Genomic DNA, 21,747 nt, shown 5'->3' with positions numbered 1-21,747 from the left:
GAGGAATCAGTTTTCCCTGGAATGTGTCTTTTATTCTCTGCTGCCTTTTGCCGCGAGGGAAGCTTTGATGAAACCTGTGATGTTTTTTGTTCTCTTCTGATTTCCTACATTAGGTTTGACTCACTCCTGAAAACATTAAATATTTTTCATTTCACTCCGTGGTACTTTGTGTGTCGGGCTGCATCCCTGCCAACCCTGAAAATGATTGTTTTTTACTGTGTTTACTGCAAGTATTTACGTTGTCAGTGTACTTTTGAACAATACTACTCATAAACAACTTATTAAAAATAATATATGTAATATGATTCAAATGTATCTAAAAGGTTAAAAATATGAATAACAATAATATGATCTAGAAATTAATAGAATTACTATAAGCAGCTAGAAATCACAATAACAATGAAATATAACCTAGTATTTTTTCTCAAACTGCTGTTGAAACAAGTACAAATAATTTAATTTCCTGTTTTATATCAACATTTTTGATTCACTGGATGCTTGGGATTAAAGATGTATTGGCAAGAATCTAATGATAAGTATCACGATACTGGTGCATCGATATGATACAATGCGTAAACTATAGTAACAAGGATATATTTGTAGTATTGTCGAGTACTTGACTCTGGTGTTGCAGAATTTACAGACCACATGACTCTTGACGAAGTCATAACTGCTTTCATTTGTTTTGGAACACAAATATGTCCAAACATCAGCTTTAAAAACCATTGGAGTACATTGTATCCTCTCGTCCTCAGTTAATCGCCAGGATCTTGCATTATTTTATTGTTGGGGATGTAATGCGGCCATCTAGGGGCCAAAGGCTTAATTGTACCACGAAAAATGAACATGTATAAATATATTAATTTCAATTTAAGATGATAAAAAATATTGTTTAAACACACTTTATTGAACTGTCAACCATTAAAACTCAACAGTAACATATAAAATATGATCTGCAAGACATTACCGATACAGTGCTGTCTTATATTGATTACATTTTCATAAACATTATACATTCAAAATTACTGGTAACTGGGGGAGAATATTGGATAAAATTCTGACGATACGGTACGTATCCTGATACAGAGGCAACGATACGATATATCGTGATACTGTAGTAACAAGGATATATTTGTAGTATTGTGGAGTACTTGACTCTGGTGTTGCAGAATCTACAGACCACATGACTCTTGACGAAGTCGTAACTGCTTTCATTTGTTTTCAAACCAAAATATGTCCAGAGATATGGAGTCACTGTATCCTCTCGTCCTCAGTCACCGCCGTGATATAGCCAGATATCATTGATTCAGTTGCGTAGGACGAAATGACTGTTTAATTGCAACAACAAAAAAATGACAAACAAACAAAACGTGAATTTTTGCATGTGAAAAGTGTATTAAAGACCAAGTCAATTTTGATCCTTCAGCTTTTCCTATAGTGTGTAATCTCTGTATAACTGTTGTCGTGTGTTATCTATGTTTCTTAACTGTTTTCTTTTACAATCTCCATGAATTTTACCCACACCGTGCGTGTACGTGTGTGCATTTTCGACAACAGAATAATGGCCTGATTCTCAATCTTTGGAACCGGACATTTTTGTTGCATCATAGCAGCCTTTTTTTTTTTTCTTCTTCCCTTCAGTTCTGGAGTTGTCAAGGAAGTGACACCACTGTCAAGGTCTCGGCTCGGGTCGGGGCCTCTGCGCTGTGGGAATACTTGGAGATCCGTGTGTGTGTGTATGTGTGTGTGTGTGTGTGTGTGTGTGTGTTTGGATAGACGGGAACAGGTGCAGAGTGTGTTCAAGTATGAGGAATGTAGTGAGACACAACAAAAGTGTCTTTCTCTCTCTCTCTCTCTTCCTTCTCTCCTCCACTCATTTTCACATATTTCATCAGAGAACACATTAGATGGGAAACTATGCTGCAGGACATGAGACTTAAATCCCAAAGTGCTGGACAGGAAAACATGTGTGTTGACCAAGAATGTAAAGCATCCATGTGTCGTGCAGCCGTGACACTCCCTCACGCCACATGACGCAACCCCTGGACCCGTCGGTGTTGGTCGGTCTGCAAATGTGCTTTTATGACGTGAGCAGCTCTCGCAGGAAGCGGCGGATGAGGAGGATGTTTAAGGGAAATTGAGTTCAGCTCTAATGACATCCACAGACCTGTGTTTGTGAGATCGCTCGCTCCGACATGTGCGGACCTCCTGATGTCTTCCAGCTGATGCTGCTCACACTGCAGCCATGATCCTTTAACATACACCAGTAGTTACCCACCTTCTTTTCAACCCCCAAAACAAATGTGTTTGAGGTATCCCTTGTGTTGTCTCTGGGTCAAGTTGACCAGAAGGATTGTCAACGAATGTGTTTGAGGTATCCCTTGTAAGTTATAAAGTATGTAATATTTGTAGAGCGCTTTTTTGTGTTGTCTCAGGGTCAAGTTGACCCGAAAGCCCGAAAACAAATGTGTTTGAGGTATCCCTGGTGTTGTTACTTGGTCAAGGTGACCCGAAGTCTTAAAACAAATGTGTTTGAGGTATCCCTGGTGTTGTCTCTGGGTCAAGTTTACCCGAAGGTTCGAAAACAAATGTGTTTGAGATATCCCTTGTGTTGTCTCTGGGTCAAGTTGACCCAAAGGTTCGAAAACAAAAGTGTTTGAGGTATCCCTTGTGCTGTCTCTGGGTCAAGGTGACCCAAAATCAAATGGGTTTGAGGTATTCCTTGTGTTGTCTCCGGGTCAAGGTGACCCGAAAACAAATGTGTTTGAGGTATCCCTTGTGTTATCTATGGGTCAAGGTGACCCGAAGGCCTGAACACAAATCTGTTTGAGGTATCCCTTGTGTTGTCTTACACCACAAACAAAATTATTTTTGCAGGCCATTGGGTCACCTTGACCCTGAGGTAACACAAGGATTAGGATAATAATAGTCAACTGTGAAGATTGTAGTAATAATAATATAAATAAAAGAATGCTGTGGTTACTTCTGGAGCAAGTACATTTTTTGTTCCTGCTTATTTATGTTTGAAAACGTTGACCTCTTATATTTAATGTTAATATTTGTGTTTGTTATAACCACATATCTGACCCTTTCCTTGTGTGGCAGGTGTACGCTCCATCTGCCAGTACAGCGGACTACAATAGAGACTCGCCAGGATATCCATCCTCTAAACCGCCGAGTGCTGGTTTCCCAAGTTCCTTCTTCATGCCAGGTAACTACCATGATTATACAGTCAAAAGTACTGGTAACTAGGGGTATTGGATAAAAGTCATACTGTAAAAGCAAGCATATAAATTTGTAGTATTGTCGAGTACTCGCAGAATTTACAGACTACATGACTGTTGACAAAGACTGCTTGCTTTTCCTTTTTTTCAACCAAAATCTGTCCAAAAGCTGCTAGAGTCGACTGTATCCTCTAGTCCTCAGTCACCGCCATGATCTTGCAAGATTTCATTGTTTCGATTTCGTAAATCCTAATTTTAAGTTTAATTGCAACCCAAAAATGAATGAACCCTGTGGATTTTTGCACGTGAAAAGTATATTCAAAAATCTAAATATTTAATACACACTTGACTCACGAAGTCTTGATGAAGTTGTAACTGCTTTCATTTGTTTTGAAACCAAAATATTTCCAAACAGCTTCAAAAGCTAGTGGAGTCAACTGTATCCTCTTGTCCTCAGTCATCGTGGGATCCCGGAAAATGTCATTGTTTCTTTATCTAAGGAGGCCGTAATGACTGCTCTCATCTAGTGGTCGGGTGTTAAATTGCAACACAAAAATTAACAATATTTGCATTTTAATTTTGTAATCGAATAAATCAATTTATTTGAATTATCTTAATTAAAACACCCTTTATGAACTGTTAACCATTAAATAACTTAAATCATAAGCAAAAAAAAGATTTGAAAAAGTAACGTGAAAAGAAATATTGCGATATGTCGCCGTATCCATATTTTCTAACACCCCTAGTGGTCACTGTATTGTATAGCAGCTAAATCTGGCCCATTTCATGTGGCCCACTGGATAATTGTATCAAAATTAAAGAAAGACAAACACAGAGATGATTCTGAAATTGTACATCAAATCTTCCAGAATTAAAATATAATATCACAATCTTACTGATTAATATGTTTTTTCTTCGGCCCCTGACCTTGACTTAAATATTTTGGCCCCTCATGTGATTGAGTTTGAAACCCCCTTATATATGATCTGGTGTCGTCTGAAATGAAGTAGAAATACACTTCAAAAAACCTATTATCTGACTCGCTGGACCGAGCCGTGGACGGGGGGGTCCGAAGCGTCGTCATCATGTCGGTCTCTCCATCAGATGGTCACCACAGTGGGGATCCCTGGAGCAGCAGCAGCAGCACGAGCATGAGCCAGCAAGGTTACCACGGCAGCATGTTGGGGAGCAGCACCTCGTCTCACGGACCCTCGCAAAGCTCCTCCTACTGCGGGATCCACCCTCACGACAGATTGGTGAGAAAATGTCACGGCGGAAGAAGAAAAAATGTCAAGGTCCTCAAACTGTTTGGTGTAGCCGGAGAGAAGGAGTCTGAACAGAATGTTCCGGTGATTGGAACAGTGACTTAGTGGAAAGACACAATATTGTTGCACAACAATTTAATTTTTTTTATGAACATGTACTTCAATAACGTCGTCCTTGAACACGATCTCTCAGCAGAACTACCCTCCTCACTCATCTGCCGACATCAACTCCAGCCTTCCTCCCATGTCCAGTTTCCACCGAGGGTCCGGCAACAGCAGCGGGTCCAACCACTACAGCACGGCGTCCTGCACGGCCTCCACCAACGGCACCGACAGCGTCATGCGTAAGAAGAATATTCTTCTTCTATAGATCTGTAGTTTTCTTAATAATGTAGTTTTTCTGAGCAGTGAAAGTTACTGCTGTCGTGTTTTCAACCGAAGCTTCGTGAAGCATCACCGGCTCACCAGGAGGTGGCGCTCTTTGCTGTATCATCTTTGGCGTTCATTTTCATGAACCCTCAAGTTAATTTTTTTTAAGGCAAGAGCGCCACCTCCTGGGCTCTGAAGATAAGGCTTCATGAAGCTTCATGGACTCGTCACTAGCTTCGATGAGTGACTGGACTAGACTTGACTGGACTGAAGTTGAGACTCGGCCACATGTTTCTTAAAAATTTAAAATTCAAATCGAAAAAAGCTCTGTTGTGTGTAAATGGAGTTCTGTGTGGTTGAGTGGACACACATCACATGTGTGTCAAATGTTACACAACATGTGAGGACTTTTATTTTGTGTTGAATAGATTGAAAATGTAGTAGATAGTGGAAGTTGACTCGCACACACTGGCTGACTTAAGGGAAAGGGGGGCGTCAGGGGGGCATTAAAAAACTATATTTAATAATTTTGCTGCAATTTTAACAGTTTTTATTACATAATAAGTAGGCAGGATCCACACAATTTCAGCCCCCCCCCTGTGTTAATTGTAAGGGGGGCAGAAGACCCCCATGAAAAAAAAAAATTCTTCTAATTTCGCTGTAATTTTAACAGTTTTTAGTACATAATAAGTAGGCAGGATCTACACAATTTCAGCTCCCACCTGGGTTAATTGTAAGGGGGGCAGAAGACCCCCATGAAAAATCTTTTTTTTTCTAATTTCACTGCAATTTTAACAGTTTTTATTACATAATAAGTAGGCAGGATCCACACAATTTCTGCTCCCCCCTGTGTTAATTGTAAGGGGGGCAGAAGACCCCCTTCAAAAATAATTTAAACCATATGTATTATTGAATAATAATAATAATAAATGTATATTTTATTTTATTTTTCAGCTTCTATTGGCTATTGTAAGATCCTTAATAATACAATACATTTTCATAAGTGTGTATTTGAGGCAGTACTTTATCAATGTTCGTGTCTAATGATGTGGATCTTCAGCCTCCTCTCACATATTATCCTAAAAAATCACTTAGTGTTATTATATCATCCAGTGATGGTAGTACACGTAAAGTACTGCATATGTGTGTGGGTCACGATCAGAGTTGGTCGCACAATATACGACAACATGATGACAAAAGCAGCTTATGTTCTCTTTCAAGAGGTTACACCGAGAATAAAAAAACACTTTCATCTTTGTCTCCTTTGTCGTCCTAATCTCTCATTTATGAAAAAGATTTTTCTCTGCATATGCTTTACGTTACGCATCGCACATAGTTTGTGTGTCTGTGTGTGTTTTTGTGTGTCGCTGTGTGTTTGTCTTTGTGTATCTTTGTGTGTCTTCCTGCTGTAGAGCAGTAATCCCCAGATGAGCTCGGTTGTGTTGCAATAGTGAGACTTTAATGACTAAATGATGCTTCATTCTGTCTCTCTTCATGTCTCTCTGTCTCTCTGCCTGTCTCTCTTCCTGTCTCTCTGTCTCTCTGCCTGTCTCTCTTCCTGTCTCTCTTCATGTCTCTCTTCATGTCTCTCTGTCTGTCTCTGTCTCTCTGCCTGTCTCTCTTCCTGTCTCTCTTCATGTCTCTCTTCATGTCTCTCTGTCTGTCTCTCTTTCTGTCTGTCTCTCTTCCTGTCTCTCTTCATGTCTCTCTTCATGTCTCTCTGCCTGTCTCTCTTCCTGTCTCTCTTCATGTCTCTCTTCATGTCTCTCTGTCTGTCTCTGTGTCTCTTCCTGTCTTTCTGTCTGTCTCTCTTCATGTCTCTCTTCATGTCTCTCTTCATGTCTCTCTGTCTGTCTCTGTCTCTCTTTCTGTCTGTCTCTCTTCCTGTCTCTCTGCCTGTCTCTCTTCATGTCTCTCTGTCTGTCTCTCTCCATGTTTCTCTTCCTGTCTCTCTTCATGTCTCTCTTCATGTCTCTCTGTCTGTCTCTGTCTCTCTTCCTGTCTTTCTGTCTATCTCTCTTCATGTCTCTCTTCATGTCTCTCTTCATGTCTCTCTGTCTGTCTCTGTCTCTCTTCCTGTCTTTCTGTCTGTCTCTCTTCATGTCTCTCTTCATGTCTCTCTGTCTGTCTCTGTCTCTCTTTCTGTCTGTCTCTCTTCCTGTCTCTCTGCCTGTCTCTCTTCATGTCTCTCTGTCTGTCTCTCTCCATGTTTCTCTTCCTGTCTCTCAGTCTGTCTCTCTACCTGTCTCTATTCCTGTCTCTCTGCCTGTCTCTCTACTTGTCTCTCTTCCTGTCTCTCTTCTTGTCTATCTTTCTGTCTCTCTACTTGTCTCTCTTCATGTCCCTTTACCTGTCTCTCTACCTGTATTTCCGCCTGTCTCTCTACCTGTCTTTCTACCTGTCTCTCTACCTGTCTCTCTGCCTGTCTCTCTGCCTGTCTCTACCTGTCTCTCTAGCTGTCTTTCTACCTGTCTCTCTTCTTGTCTTTCTAACTGTGTCTTTGCCTGTCTCTTTACCTGTCTCTCTGCCTGTCTCTCTACCTGTCTCTCTACATGTCTTTCTACCTGTCTCTCTGCCTGTCTTTCTACCTGTCTTTCTACCTGTCTTTCTACCTGTCTCTCTACCTGTCTTTCTACCTGTCTCTCTTCTTGTCTTTCTGCCTGTCTCTCTTCTTGTCGTTCTACCTGTCTCTCTTCTTGTCTCTCTGCCTGTCTCTCTTCTTGTCTTTCTACCTGTCGTTCTCTTCTTCTCTCTGCCTGTCTCTCTGCCTTCACCTATTTGTAACATTTTTTTTGTTTGGAGGCCATTTTGTTCCAAATAAACCCACTAATGTTGAGTCAGTAAGATGTTTTACTTTTGCTTCATCATGAGTCGTGTGTAAAGTAAATATCATTTTGTGTGCATGTGTGTCCGGTGAGGTCACATTCTTTGTAACATGAACGTGATCAGTTGGACAATGTTGATTTAAGAAGTCTGTTCTATTTCTACATTTTGTCACTTCCTCATTGTATAGAATTCACCCCTCGATTCTGAGATATTCCTACAGATGTGTGTGTGTGTGTGTGTGTGTCGCAGCAAACAGAGCGCAGAGTGCAGCAGCCAGCAGCTCTCAGACAGGAGATGCCTTAGGGAAAGCACTTGCGTCGGTAAATACAATGCACACATGCATGCTTGCACCCACAACCACACACATACACACAAACACACACACACACACACACACGCACACACACACACACACACACACACACACACACACACACACACACACACACACACACACAGTTTACAAGCAGTTTCTTGACTCTGAGGAGGCCGTGATATGCAAAAAAATATATATATTGTTTGGAAGATTGTCACAAAACATGTGATGCATTTCACCAAATACCTCAAGCGACACTTTATTTTTTGACATGACACACAAAAGAACAACGAAATAACAAAGTCAGAAACTAGACATGTACATGTACAACAAATAAAACATGTCGCAACTTCTGAGATTTTTTAATAATAAAAAAAAATCCAACTGAAAATCTAAAACACAGAAAAAACGACTTATGTAAATAAAATAACGTTTTTTTAAATTTAAAATTAATAAATAATGTCAAGGATTACACATAAAATAATCTAGATGTATACGTTACAGATACTGATACAAATGTTAGAGGTGGAGTTAAAAATACAGAATAAATGAAGGAAAGAATAAAACAACTTTTAATTATAATTATACTGTGGAAGGAAAAAATTACCATTTCCAACATCTAAAATTATTTATTTATTCGTGTGGATATTTCAGTTTATCACAGCTGCAAGTTCACAGTAGAAATAGAAAAAGATGAAACATAAATATATATTAGATTAAACATACGGTAATAATGTAATAACAATCATTATACTATAATAAATAACAAACAACTGTTTCACTATTGCAATATTTTATAAATAAGTGTAAACAGTAGAAAATAAAAGAATAAACACAATTTAAAATGTTTTTACTATATTTAAAGCATTTGGCAAGAAAGAGCCACAGATAAGAAAATATTTAAAGTTAAAATCATTCAACTTTTAACAACAATTAAATAGCTAAATATTTAACTTTGAAACTGACTCACTCTTACTTATTTTCAGATTTTAGTTATCACTGTTTTGCTCAGTTTTCGGCACCATTTGAATAAATCTCCCTGCAGTAGGTTCTGCCCTTGACTACAGCAAAGAACATTTAGAAGTGAGAAAAACTTGACATTTCTACTGAATTAAATAAGTGTTTAATGGAAAGAAAGTTACTTCCGTGCTCCACCTTTAAAAGCCCTTAAACCAGCATAACATGGGACTTTAAAATCCTTATAAATTATAAATTCTTCTATAAACCATTGACTGTTTTGTATTTGTGTGATCCCCTTTCTTCAGATCTACTCACCCGACCACACAAACAACAGCTACTCGTCAAACCCCTCCACCCCCGTCGGCTCCCCACCATCCCTGACAGGTACATGTCACAAAGTAGTCCAGAGTTATTGTCAGTTCTGCTGAGATTTAACACTTCGTTCTCCATCTATACACTCTAAGAATTAACTCTATCCAAGCTAGGATGATCCAGCTTTAACAGACATCATCAGACATAATCACTGTCATCCTCATGTTGACAAACTTCATCATCATCATCATCATCATCATCATCATCATCATCATCATCATCATCATTACAGTCGACTCACACAGGCTTATATCACTTTACACACAAACAGAGCTGATCTGGAATCTATAAATTCAACTTAATTTCATTTTTTTTATGTACTTTAATTCACATCACAACTTTGTTAAATAACTCAAGGTCGACTTGAATGACTCACGACTTGACTGTTAAGTAAGAAAATTGACTTTTTATTCACATTTATTTTTGGTTTTGACAAATACAACTGATTTAAACTGATGTCTGACTTGTAAATACTTATGTCTGACAAAAATACATCACTGAAGCCAAACTGTGTGAACATTGTTATGCGATTAATCCATTTTATTATCATTTAAGTATATATTCCAGTTGCTGATGATTCAGTTTTTTCTTGACAACTAACTACACATGATCGATACACATAGTTCTTGATATAAATAAAATCCTAAAACACGTTCATTATATTATAATAAACTAAAGAGATGCTTGATGAATAAATCAAGTTATTAGAATTATTTGACTTGTAAAATAAATCAATTTATATGATGATTGAAAAATGTTGATGATCACAAGAAGAATACAAATAAATAAATATCAACACATTTTTATCTTTATATTAACCTTTGTATAATAACTTGTATATAAATATGTATAAATATACATAAAAATAACTTGTGTTACTTTCTTGGTATTTTTGGATTAAAAATGTGAATACTCCCGTGAAAACAGCAGATATTCTTATGTCGACCAATTTAGAAATTGCATTCTTTAGTATTTATTTTATATTATTAGTTTGTTTATTTTCTATTTATTCCATTTTTTTTAGATATTAACTATTTTCATATACATCTTTTAGATGCATCTAAACAACATAAGTGTTTTTTTCACAGTTTAATTATTAACTCTTGCATGTAATGAGGATTTATTGGCCTCTGATGAACACAGTCTGCATGATCATGTTGAGCTTTGAGCTAATTTTAAATGACAGCTATTAGAATAAACTACATGCAAATTAATAAAGGGCTAATTTTGCCGGGATGTCTTACACTATAATTTACTCTGCCATTTATTACACGTACAGTATTTGTCTGCGCTCACCGACGTTCCCAGGTGATTAGCGTGCAATTAGCATATGGAAATGAGCTCGCCATCGGAATAAAGGAACGGCGGCGAACACAATCCAAGACGCATGAAAGAAGGAGGAACACGACTAATGAGATCAGATCAGCGATACAAGACAAGGATCAGGGATCAGGGGAGAGAGCACCAACACAGGATGTAATGGAGAGTCTAGCAGGAGTACAAAAGAAAGAGAGGGAATGCTGGCTGCGATTAGAACTTACAAAATAGATTCTTGTCAAAAAAGTAGTAGGTCCATTGATGGTTAAAAAAATGTTTATTTAAATAATAGAGTTTCAACCTTTTTCCTTTTTAATTGTTGAGTAAGAACATTTTTTGGATTTCAGTTTAGTATTGATTGCTCTTAGCTTGTAAATTACATGATTTTTCGTTCAAATTATTGCTCAAAACCAAAGATTAAACAGCAAAAAATGGCATCTAGTGGGCTCTAAAAATGAAGCTTCATGAAGCCTTATTTTCATACGCAAGAAAGTAGTGATCTTGGCTTAAAAGAGACTTCATTTTTTTTCAATTGCTGCTTAAACCAAAATATTTAAAAGCAAACAGTGAGATCTAGTATGCTCTGAAAACGAAGCTTCGCGAAGTCTCAATTTCAGAGTCCAGGAGGTAGCAATGTTGGCATATTTAAAACCTGATTTTATATTTAAATTGTTGCTCAAAACCAAAGATTAAACAGCAAACGGCGCCAACTAGTGGGCTCTGAAAATGAAGCTTCATGAAGCCTTATTTTCAAAGGCAAAACGGTAGTGATCTTGGCTTATAAAGAACATGATTTTCTATTAAAATTGTTGCTCAAAACAAAAGATTAAAAAGCAAACAGTGGGCTCTGAAAATGAAGCTTCGGGAAGCCTTAGTTTCAGAGACCAGGAGGTGGCGCTCTTGGCTTTTAAATGACATGATTTTCTATTAAACTTGTTGCTCAAAAGCAAGGATTAAACAGCAAACGATGCCAACTAGTGGGCTCGGAAAATGAAGCTTCATGAAGCCTTATTTTCAAAGGCAAAACGGTAGTGATCTTGGCTTATAAAAAACATGATTTTCTATTAAAATTGTTGCTCAAAACAAAAGATTAAAAAGCAAACAGTGGGCTCTGAAAATGAAGCTTCATGAAGCCTTAGTTTCAGAGACCAAGAGGTGGCGCCCTTGGCTTTTAAATGACAGGATTTTCTATTAAAATGTTTGCTTCAAAACCAAAGATTAAACATCAAACGGTGCCATCTAGTGGGCTCTGAAAAACAAGGCTTCATGAAGCTTCATCAGTGACGAATCAGAACTTTGAACTTTCAAACACCCGTTTGTGACTCCAGGCGTTTCCTAGTGTCTTTGCTCATGAACGTACTAATGTGTCCGCGGGATCTGAAATGAGCGTCTGTTGAAAGGCCTGTCAACACTCGGGGCCCGGCGTTGATGTGGACTCGGACGCGAGACACTGTCCCTTCTGTCTAAGCGGCTAATGAGACCTGTCCGTTCTCAGGCAGCCCTTCTCGGCGACGGCGCTCGACAAAGCCTGTTTGTTCCTGCGAGAGTACATGCTAATCATCTATGTGTTCCATTTCAAAGAGAAAAAAATGTGAAATTAGCATTTCTGTTTATGATTCATGATTAGCTTTTGTCTTCAGCGCTTGTCTGTGTTCACGAGTGGAAACGACGGGCCCTTCAGGGGCGATGAAGTCTCTGTGGTTCATCTGATAGAACAGACACATGGTTTACGTTTGATCCACCTCTCGTTTTTTTGAGCAGAAAAAAAGGCAAAAATCTGCATGATGGCACCGAGTATTGGTGTTTTTTCAATGTTTTATGTTTGACTAGAATTTAAGTCCAGTGTATTCCACGGGTAACAAGTGTGTTTTGTCAAGAATATGGCGACACGTATCACGATACAGAGGCAACAATTAGATATATTGTGATATAATTATATTATTACAACGTTATATTTATATTTGTATTTCACAAAGCGAGTATTTGCGTGTGAGTTGTTTATTAAAAACTGATACAGTGCCCATGAATATCGATATATATATAAAATAATATTGCGATATATAGGACCTAATCTACAAGTAATTTATATTTATAGAGCGCTTTTCTAGACCAGGGTCACAAAGCGCTTAAACAATAAAAAAATATATATATATATATATATATATATATATATATATATATACAAAAAATATCAAGATAACACGAGAACAATTTAAGAACAACACTAACTGTAAAATAATTATATATTTTCATTGTTTTATATATTAATAAAAACATTATAATAACATTAATATGCAGCACATTATAATCATCTTTTAAGAAATGTTATCTCGACACAAACTATCCAGAGCAATTACACAAAAGGGAACCTTTAAGATACTACATTAGCACTTTTAAAAGTTATTTTAAGAAATTGTTATTTTTAAATAAGTGTGTTCTTTTCTTTTTCTTTAGTATTTCTCTTCTATTGTGCTCTTTGTTTGCTGCTGTAAACCTGGATTTCCCCCTCGAGGGATTGATAAAGAATCTTATCTTAAATTAAGATCCTTGTTGATCACAGAAATGCTTTATCACCAAACATCAAAGTTCAGTTCGTATTGAGATGAAGAACATTGAATAATATTAATCACAGTTTGTCTCAAAAGAGCAGCGTTTTTTTATTAGTTGAGTCGAGAGTAGTTTAGTCCGAAAACGTTGTATGGAAGTGAATCAGAGCCATTTTAGTTGTTTTTTAAAGCTTTGAATTATATTTAAAAATGATTAAATTGAATCATTTCTACGTTGAAAAGTTGGATTTTTTCACATATAGAATTCGATATTCTTATTCCAATAATTTAAAAATACATTTTCTAAATGTAACATATTTTCATTCGTAGGCTTTTAAATTCAACATATAAATGTTGCCACTAGACATTAGCAACAGAGCACCGAGCTATTTGATCTCTCTCTCAGCCAATCATGCGATACGCAGATGATCACATGATATCGCAAACTATTCAAATGTTTTAATTCACCAATTTATAAATAAAAAATACAAACTTTTAATATACAAATTACAAAGTTCAAATAATAGTTTCAACATTTACATTAACAAGTGTTAAATTCAACCGTTTAATACTCTGATGTCACTGAAAACTTCTTCATAATAATATTGTTTTTCAGATTTTTATGCATTTGATTCTTCAGATTTAATCTCAAATGTCTCACCTCCTGCTTCTTCGGTTCTGTTCCTCACAGCGGCCAGTTCTGCTGCCTGGTCCAGGAACGGCGGTCAAGGAGCTTCGTCGCCGAACTACGAGGCGGCACCGCTTCACTCTCTGGTACGTTTCTTCTGCGAGAGAGTTTGAAAGATGTCGTCCTCGGTGTTTGAACCTCGACTTCTTCTGCAGCAAAGTCGCATCGAGGATCGTCTGGAGCGATTAGACGACGCCATCCACGTGTTGAGGAGTCACGCGGTCGGGCCGTCGCCGGGCATGTCCGGCGGGCACAGTGCTGACATGCACAACCTCATCGGACCCGCACACTCGCACAATGGTGCCATCGGAGCGCTGGGTAGTGGCTACGGGTCAGGACTGCTTTCAGGAAACAGACACTCGCTCATGGTGAGTTCACTGCTTCTATTCTTTTATTCTGTGGAGCTTGTCTGGGTGACATCGAAGTGACTGTTCTTCTTTACTAGCACTTATTACTACATTCTCTGAAGAACTGCTGTTGTGAAGGATTGTTTCAAAGTGGTCACAAATTAAAAGGTTTTACAAATATGTCAGTGTATCCGCAAATGCATAACTCAATTTACAAATTGTTTACTAAAATTACACATGTGTAACTAGGTCTACTGATGCATAACTCAATTTACAAATATTGAACTAAAAATACAAATGTGTAACTCAGTGTACTGAAGCGTACCTCAATTTACAAATATTTAACTAAAGATACAAATGTGTTACTCGGTTTACAAATATGTAACTAAAATTCCAAATGCGTAACTCAGTTTAATGATGCATAACTCAATTTACAAATATTTTACTAAAATGACAGATGTGTAACTAGGTTTACTGCTGCATAACTTAATTTACAAATATGTAACTAAAAATACAAATGTGTAACTCAGTTTACTGATGTGTAACTCGGTTACAAATATGTAACTAAAATTACAAATGCGTAACTCGTTTTACTGATGCATAACTCAGTTTACAAATATGTACCTCAGAATACAAATGTGTAATTTGGTTAACTGATGCATAACTTAGTTAACATATTTGTAACTTGGTTTACAAATCCGTAAATCGGTTTAGAAATATGTAACTTTAATTACAAATGCTTAACTTAGTTAACATATTTGTAACTTGGTTTACAAATCCGTAAATCGGTTTAGAAATATGTAACTCTAATTACAAATGCTTAACTTAGTTAACATATTTGTAACTTGGTTTACAAATCCGTAAATCGGTTTAGAAAAATGTAACTTGAATTACAAATGCGTAACTTGGTTTACAAATAAATAACTCGATTTATTATTGTTACCTTGGTTTACAAATGTATAGCTTGAATTACAAATGCATTACTTGATCTAAAGACGTGTAAATTGTTTAACAAATGTGTAACTTGGAGAATCACACACAAGGTCAGGAAAACGCACAACTTCCGACAAAACACAGACATATCATCTCTCTACAGGATTCGATGCTTGACTTGTGTTTGTTTTAAGATTTGTGTTTAATCACACGATTTGTAAATGGATTTACGTGGTTACCGAAAAGATACATCATGTACGTGTGTCAAAACCTCTCATTCCATAGATACTGATTCTTCGAAACTAAAATCACACAAACAGTAACAAATATAGACACTTGTTGTTCATATTTTAATATCTTTGGTTTCTTAAGTCTCAACAAACCTTATTATGTGACTTTATTTGTACACATCAGTGAATGTTAAAGTGAGGACAGTTAAGAGAAGTTGATACTTTAATATCATATCTCAGTGAATACATTTGTAGTGCGATGTTTTTTTGAATGCAGACATGGAAGGCAAACATGTTCTGACTTAGACCAGATGAATCCTGGACACAGGAAGACTAGACCAGGTTTAGGCCTCGGTTCCTTCTTCACTCCGGTCCAGGGAATGTTTCGGGGACCCTTCGTGCAGGTCCTGCCGAAACAGTCTGGAGAGTTCGTAGTTTCACAGGAAAAGCAGCGAGTGGTGGATCTGAGACTCTTGTTTACGTAAAGAGCAAACGCCTACTGCGAGTTTCCTCCGGCGACTCCCGCCGCCTCCCACCGGTCATAAAAGCTTCCACGAGGACTTGACCCTGGCGGACGAGCGCTGGAGAGAATCAGTGAATGAACTTGAAGCAACAAACGTCCGTGCACAGCTGTGGAACATCAGGAGATGTGGGAGGGCTTCATGAAAACACAGCCAGTACAAACACGCTCAGATGCCTCGACATGTTCACTCAGACCTGCTTTTGTTTATCTCTCTATCCACACACACACACACACACACGCACTCACGCACACGCACGCTGGACTTTACACACGCCTGCTTCATCCGTGACTTCATTCCTTGGTGGTGTGTGACTGACATGTTGTGTGTCAGTGTTTACTCTGTGCTGTGTTATTAATTATGGCAGTGGGTTATTATTGCGAGCCCCCTTGTTCTCGTCACAGTAGTGCAACAGCTCGGCCCTCTGCTCTTTGTTAGAGAGTTTTACTTTGAAGAGCTCTCGCTAAATAGAGAGCACCTGTGAGTGTGTGTGTGTGTGTGTGTGTGTGCGTGTGCATCCTCTGCTTGTGTGTGCCGTGCATGCATGTGTTGGCTGGCTCCCACAGAGATTGTGCTCTTCTCACGCATAGCTGTCCGGCCGTCTTTCCACTCTGAGCTGCTGCTCTGTAAACCAGGGCTGGAAGAAAATATCCACTTTAGATCATAGTTAATATTTACTAAAGTTGTTTCAATTCATTATTTAAATAAAGTGTGTGTAAAATATCATTTAATTTACAATGAACCTGCAAACATTTATTTGTTGCAATTAAACCTCCGACCGCTAGATGGCAGCAGTCGTTACATCCCCCGCAGCTTAAGGAACAACGAGATTCTGGCGATGACTGAGGACGAGAGGATACAGTCAAATTCATCAAAGTGTGTTTAAAGTAAAATCATTTATGAAATTTACTTATTAAATTATAAAGTTAATTTGCAAATATTCATTTTTGTGTTGAAATTGAACATCCGAACACTAGATGGCAGCAGTCGGTAGGTCCTCTGCAGATAAAGGAACAATAAAACCCTGCGAGGTCCTGGTGATGACTGAGGACGAGAGGATACAGTCGACTCCAGCATCCTTTAAAGCTGATGTTTGGACATATTTAGGTTTCTAGACAATGAAATCAGTTACAACTTCGTCAAGAGTCATGTGGTCTGTGAATTCTGCAACACCAGAGTCAAGTACTCGACAATACTACAAATATATATTTGTTACCACAGTATCACACTATATCGTATCGTTGACCCTGTATCTATATACGTATGGTGTCACCAGATTCTAAACAATACTCTTTTTTCTACTAAACTAAATTACTTTTTATTTTGTCTTTTCTAGAATTTTAAGTATTTTTTATTATTTCTATAAAAACTATAAAAAAAAGAGTCAAAGAATCAAACCTGCAGGTTTCTTTATTAATTGTATTTATTATATTTTATATTTCTCATGGAAAACAGAGGCACAAATTAAATTCAATGCATGGCACACACACACACACCCCCATACACACACACACACACACACACACAGGCATCATGTCTCCTTTCTCACACAATCCTTTACTCTCCTTCTCACTATATTCTTATTATAACATATTTACTCTATTACATATTTCCTGTCACTCTTGTTTTTATCGTCAATGCACACACACACGCGCACACACACACACACACACACACACACACACACACACACACACACACACAGCTGTATGTAGTTAAGCAGTGTTAGGCAGAGACGCCTGCAGGCTGAGGTCATAACTCTGGGAAAACAGGTGGTAGACTGATGTGGGACTGCAGGGAGAGAGAGAGGAAGATGAACGCGACACACACTCTTTAATCCATTAGAAATAAGTCATAAATGCAGCATCAGACATGCTTCAGATGATCATGATTTTTATCATAATAAAGAAAAAAATATTCAACCATATTTACAGCACAGATCAAAGGCCAGTCGTCACTTTGAACCATCTTTTTTAAAAGCTTTGATTCTTGAATCGTGACAATCATATTTTATAATCCAATTATTTATTATTTTTGTATCGTTAAAGTCATTATTAAAATATGCTTAAAAGCTTCAATTGAAATTGTGCTTTGAAAAAAAAATGATTTAAAATGATAGCCTGCATTTAATGTTCTGAAATTTCCTGATAAAAGATAATATATTTGCAGTTATGATTGACATGAGATAAACACACCATTATCACACATTATCAAATAAACAGTTTTTGATTTAACAGACCATAATATAATTGTTTCCTAAAATGTTTTGAGGTTTCTTTTCTTATACTTGTGATTTAATTTATGTTTTTTTTGTATAGAATAGAATAAAATAAAATCTCTTTATTGTCAGTAACAACAGAAAAAAATACACACAACAAACATATAGGAAAATTTTAATTTAGAATCATATCATAAAATAAATACACAAAAAATATACGTAAAAATGATTAAAAATGAATAAGAATTAATTATGAATAATTAAATAAGAATATAAATGAAAATTACAACCAATACAACAACATGTTTGGGATAAAGATCAATATTTGATCAGTATCATCAATTAATAATAATTATAGTATTTTGTTGGTTTTCCCTGTGAATGAAACGTCTGCACCGTCAGTGAAAAGAAGCAATAAAGTGAATTAAAAGTGATACATTTAAAAACTAAAACATTATCATTTAATTTGAACAAATGGTTAAAACAACAAAAATAAAACCTCCTGAGAGTCCAGTGTGTTCATGCGTGTGTGTGTGTGAGATGTTGACAAAATAGCACACACATCTCTGTAAAATAACAAAGAAAGTCATTAAAAAAGATGTTTTTATATTTGTTGTTGGGTCTGGAACGCAGGATGTTGTTGCTCCGTTGCCTTCGGGAGTTCGTTCCGAACTCTGTCTCTGCTTTGTATCACCAAATATTCACAGTCGGACGGTGACGCTCGCTAAACAACTCCTGCCTTGGAACCCTGGGAAAAAATCGTAGTGGTCCCAAAACAGCAGATAGTCGGATACGGACGTGTCCTTGAGCCTTAATGTTGTTCGTCGGCTCTCGCTTCCTGAGAAATCCAGTCGGTTCCACGTCCGTACGACGACCTCGTCACAAGAATATCGACTCTTTCTTTAACGGAAGGAGTCACGTGACCTGTGATAAAAAAAAATGGTGCAGTGAAAGACTTGCTCAGTGTTCAGTGGAACAAAGGTCAGAGGTCAGGAGGTAGAACCGGATCATCCGTCACATCCCCTGCGCTTCCTCACTAATGCTTTTTAATTCTCCTCCTTTGCCGAGCGATCTCAGATGATGCACTTGTGTAATCTGTGTGTAATCCAAGCAGCTCCTGACTGAGAATATATGAAAACACATTTATTTAACACACTTTTGTCATAACACCAGTTATTACACGTCGGTGGACAATATGGTTTAAAAATAATTTTAACTTGTTTATGTAAAAGAAAAAAGAATATCTGAGGTTTATTCTATTGTATAATCTCTCCTCCTTAAACCTGCTGCCTGTCAGTTTGAAAACAATTATTATGTCATTCAGATTATTTTGGCTTCATTACTATATAACGACTCCTCAAAAAATAATGGAACTTTATTTAGATAATTGTGCAGTTATTGTCGGTTAAATAACATATTTTTACTGGGTCATCTGGAGTCTCTTTTTATTTTCTGTTGATCAGTCGTGTAGCTCAAGGTCGAGTCACCGTGGCTTGTGATGTTTTCGCTCGGAATTGCAACTGTTTTAATCTGCGAGTTTCTTTTATTATTATTTATTTTATTGGAACATGCCTTAATGATAATAACAAATAATAATTTACCGATCTTTAATGATTCTCATGCTTATTTTAAGTAACGATAATGAAATTTTTATTCATTTAACTCAACAATTATGTATCTTATCAACCATTTGTGTTATTAAAATAACATGTTTAGTTCCTAAATAAAACGTTTTAACAGTTAATACGTTGATGCTGTTTATATTTTGTAACACATTATTTGATTATTATTATTATTATTATTTCACTCGTGAACTTTTGCTTTTGTGTGAAAGAAATAGTGAAAACACACTGAAGCTCAAGCAAATACTGTCAACTGAAGGTACTTTAAAATGTTTTTTTTCTCCGTCATCCACGCGGTGTCTGGACGCGTGTGATGTGAAGGCAGATCATGCCCTCACCTGGCTGAGCACAGAACTACTTCTTTAGCGACAAACACATCTCTTTATTTTTATTAAATGATCATTTCCATGTTATTATAAAATCTTATTACAGCAGTTTTTTTTAACCCTCATTCATATATATAATATTTAAAATAAATGTATTTCCCTGCTGGTCAGAAATTGTCTCTAGACTGGATGAACATCAGGGGTCAGAGGTCATCTGTGGATAGTTTGAAAGCATGTATATGTGGAGGTCGTGCAGGACGACGAGGCAGAATCACACCTTCAGTCAGAGTTTCATCACCAGCAGACTCAAGCATCTGTTCTCTTTGTTCCCGCAGCACAGAGAAGACGGCGGCGTGGGGGGGATTCGTGGGGGACACTCTATGGGCGGCCAAGTCTCGGGGCCTCAGCTGCCCGTCCAGTCGGCCACGTCTCCGGACCTCAACCAGCCGGACCCTTACCGTGGTACGACGACAACACACTGGTTCTTCTTCTGTAGGATAGACTTTTATATGTTAGTCAAATACAAGAAGTTTTTCATTTTCTTTTTGATTATTCTAAACGGATATCCTTGAATAAATACACAATTTACAAGTAGTTATATCAAAACAAAACATACAACATATAACTTATTATTATTGAATTATTGTCTATTACGCCATATAATAATAAAATACAATTTTACTACATACATATCATTCTTAAAATAAATATTATGTAACATAATATAGTTTAATATTTATTATTATACTAAGCAGACCTATATGAATACATGATATTAAAGTACTTATAGCAATACATATCATTAAAATAAGACAAATATCTAATAAGATAATAATTATAAATATACAATTATACTTCATACACATCCTTTTAAAAATAAATATATAACACAATACAGTTTAATATATATTCATGTTCTAAGCAGATCCATTTCAAAAATAAGTATTTATAGATATACATAACAAAAATATATATTAAGACATATAGTAATAAATAATACAATTTTAGTAAATACACATCCTTGTAAAAAATAAATATAATGTAATGTAATATATATATATATATAAATATATACGCATATACTAAGCAAATCCATATAATAAATAATGTCATGAGTACTTTGTAGTAGTATAAATATATGACATATAAATACCATGTATATATTTTTAGACATAACTTTTATATCATTACACAAAGTAACATGATACAGTGTATAAAATATAAACATAAATACTACATTTTCATGAGCCTGTAAATATAGAATATACCAGTTTAACTTCAATTACACCATAAACACTATATCAAAGTTACTTCTGAAATATACAATTGGTTGTAAAAAAGTACTCTGGCCCGAGAGGCAAATTCATGAGTAGAAAAAAAAAAAAGCCTGAAGAAAGTGAGGAATAACAAACTATTGGATCTCATCTGCTGCGCCTGCAGTCTGCTGCCAAGAACTCCAACACTACATTAATGCTGCTCGTGTGTGTGCTTTGAATATTAAAGAAGAAAGTGTATATGAGCAGCAAATTAGCCCTGAGCGCGGTTTGAAAGGCTGAAAATGAGTCTGCTGGCAGCAAAGTTCAGCCGGCAGCGACCACAGCCAAGTGTGTAATGATGTGAGAGGGAGCGAAACACACACGCGCACGCACACACACACACACACACAC

At 36.8% G+C, this 21,747-nt stretch overlaps 1 protein-coding gene across 1 annotated transcript in view; it reads left to right on the top strand.

The window, feature by feature from the left end:
- The window catches only part of tcf4 (transcription factor 4), a 134,536-nt gene that overhangs the window by 105,083 nt on the left and 7,706 nt on the right, over positions 1-21,747 (top strand). Inside the window, exons 10-17 of the mRNA XM_087791000.1 lie at positions 3,106-3,211; positions 4,329-4,480; positions 4,683-4,833; positions 7,934-8,004; positions 9,266-9,344; positions 13,887-13,969; positions 14,039-14,251; positions 20,416-20,542. Of these exons, the coding sequence (XP_087647126.1) occupies positions 3,106-3,211; positions 4,329-4,480; positions 4,683-4,833; positions 7,934-8,004; positions 9,266-9,344; positions 13,887-13,969; positions 14,039-14,251; positions 20,416-20,542 (982 nt within the window). The remainder of the gene's footprint in view (positions 1-3,105; positions 3,212-4,328; positions 4,481-4,682; positions 4,834-7,933; positions 8,005-9,265; positions 9,345-13,886; positions 13,970-14,038; positions 14,252-20,415; positions 20,543-21,747) is intronic.

The sequence above is a fragment of the Callionymus lyra genome, chromosome 5 (assembly GCF_982586985.1).
Source record: "Callionymus lyra chromosome 5, fCalLyr1.hap1.1, whole genome shotgun sequence".
Lineage (NCBI taxonomy): Eukaryota > Metazoa > Chordata > Actinopteri > Syngnathiformes > Callionymidae > Callionymus > Callionymus lyra.
This window is presented reverse-complemented; position numbering and strand designations above follow the sequence as displayed.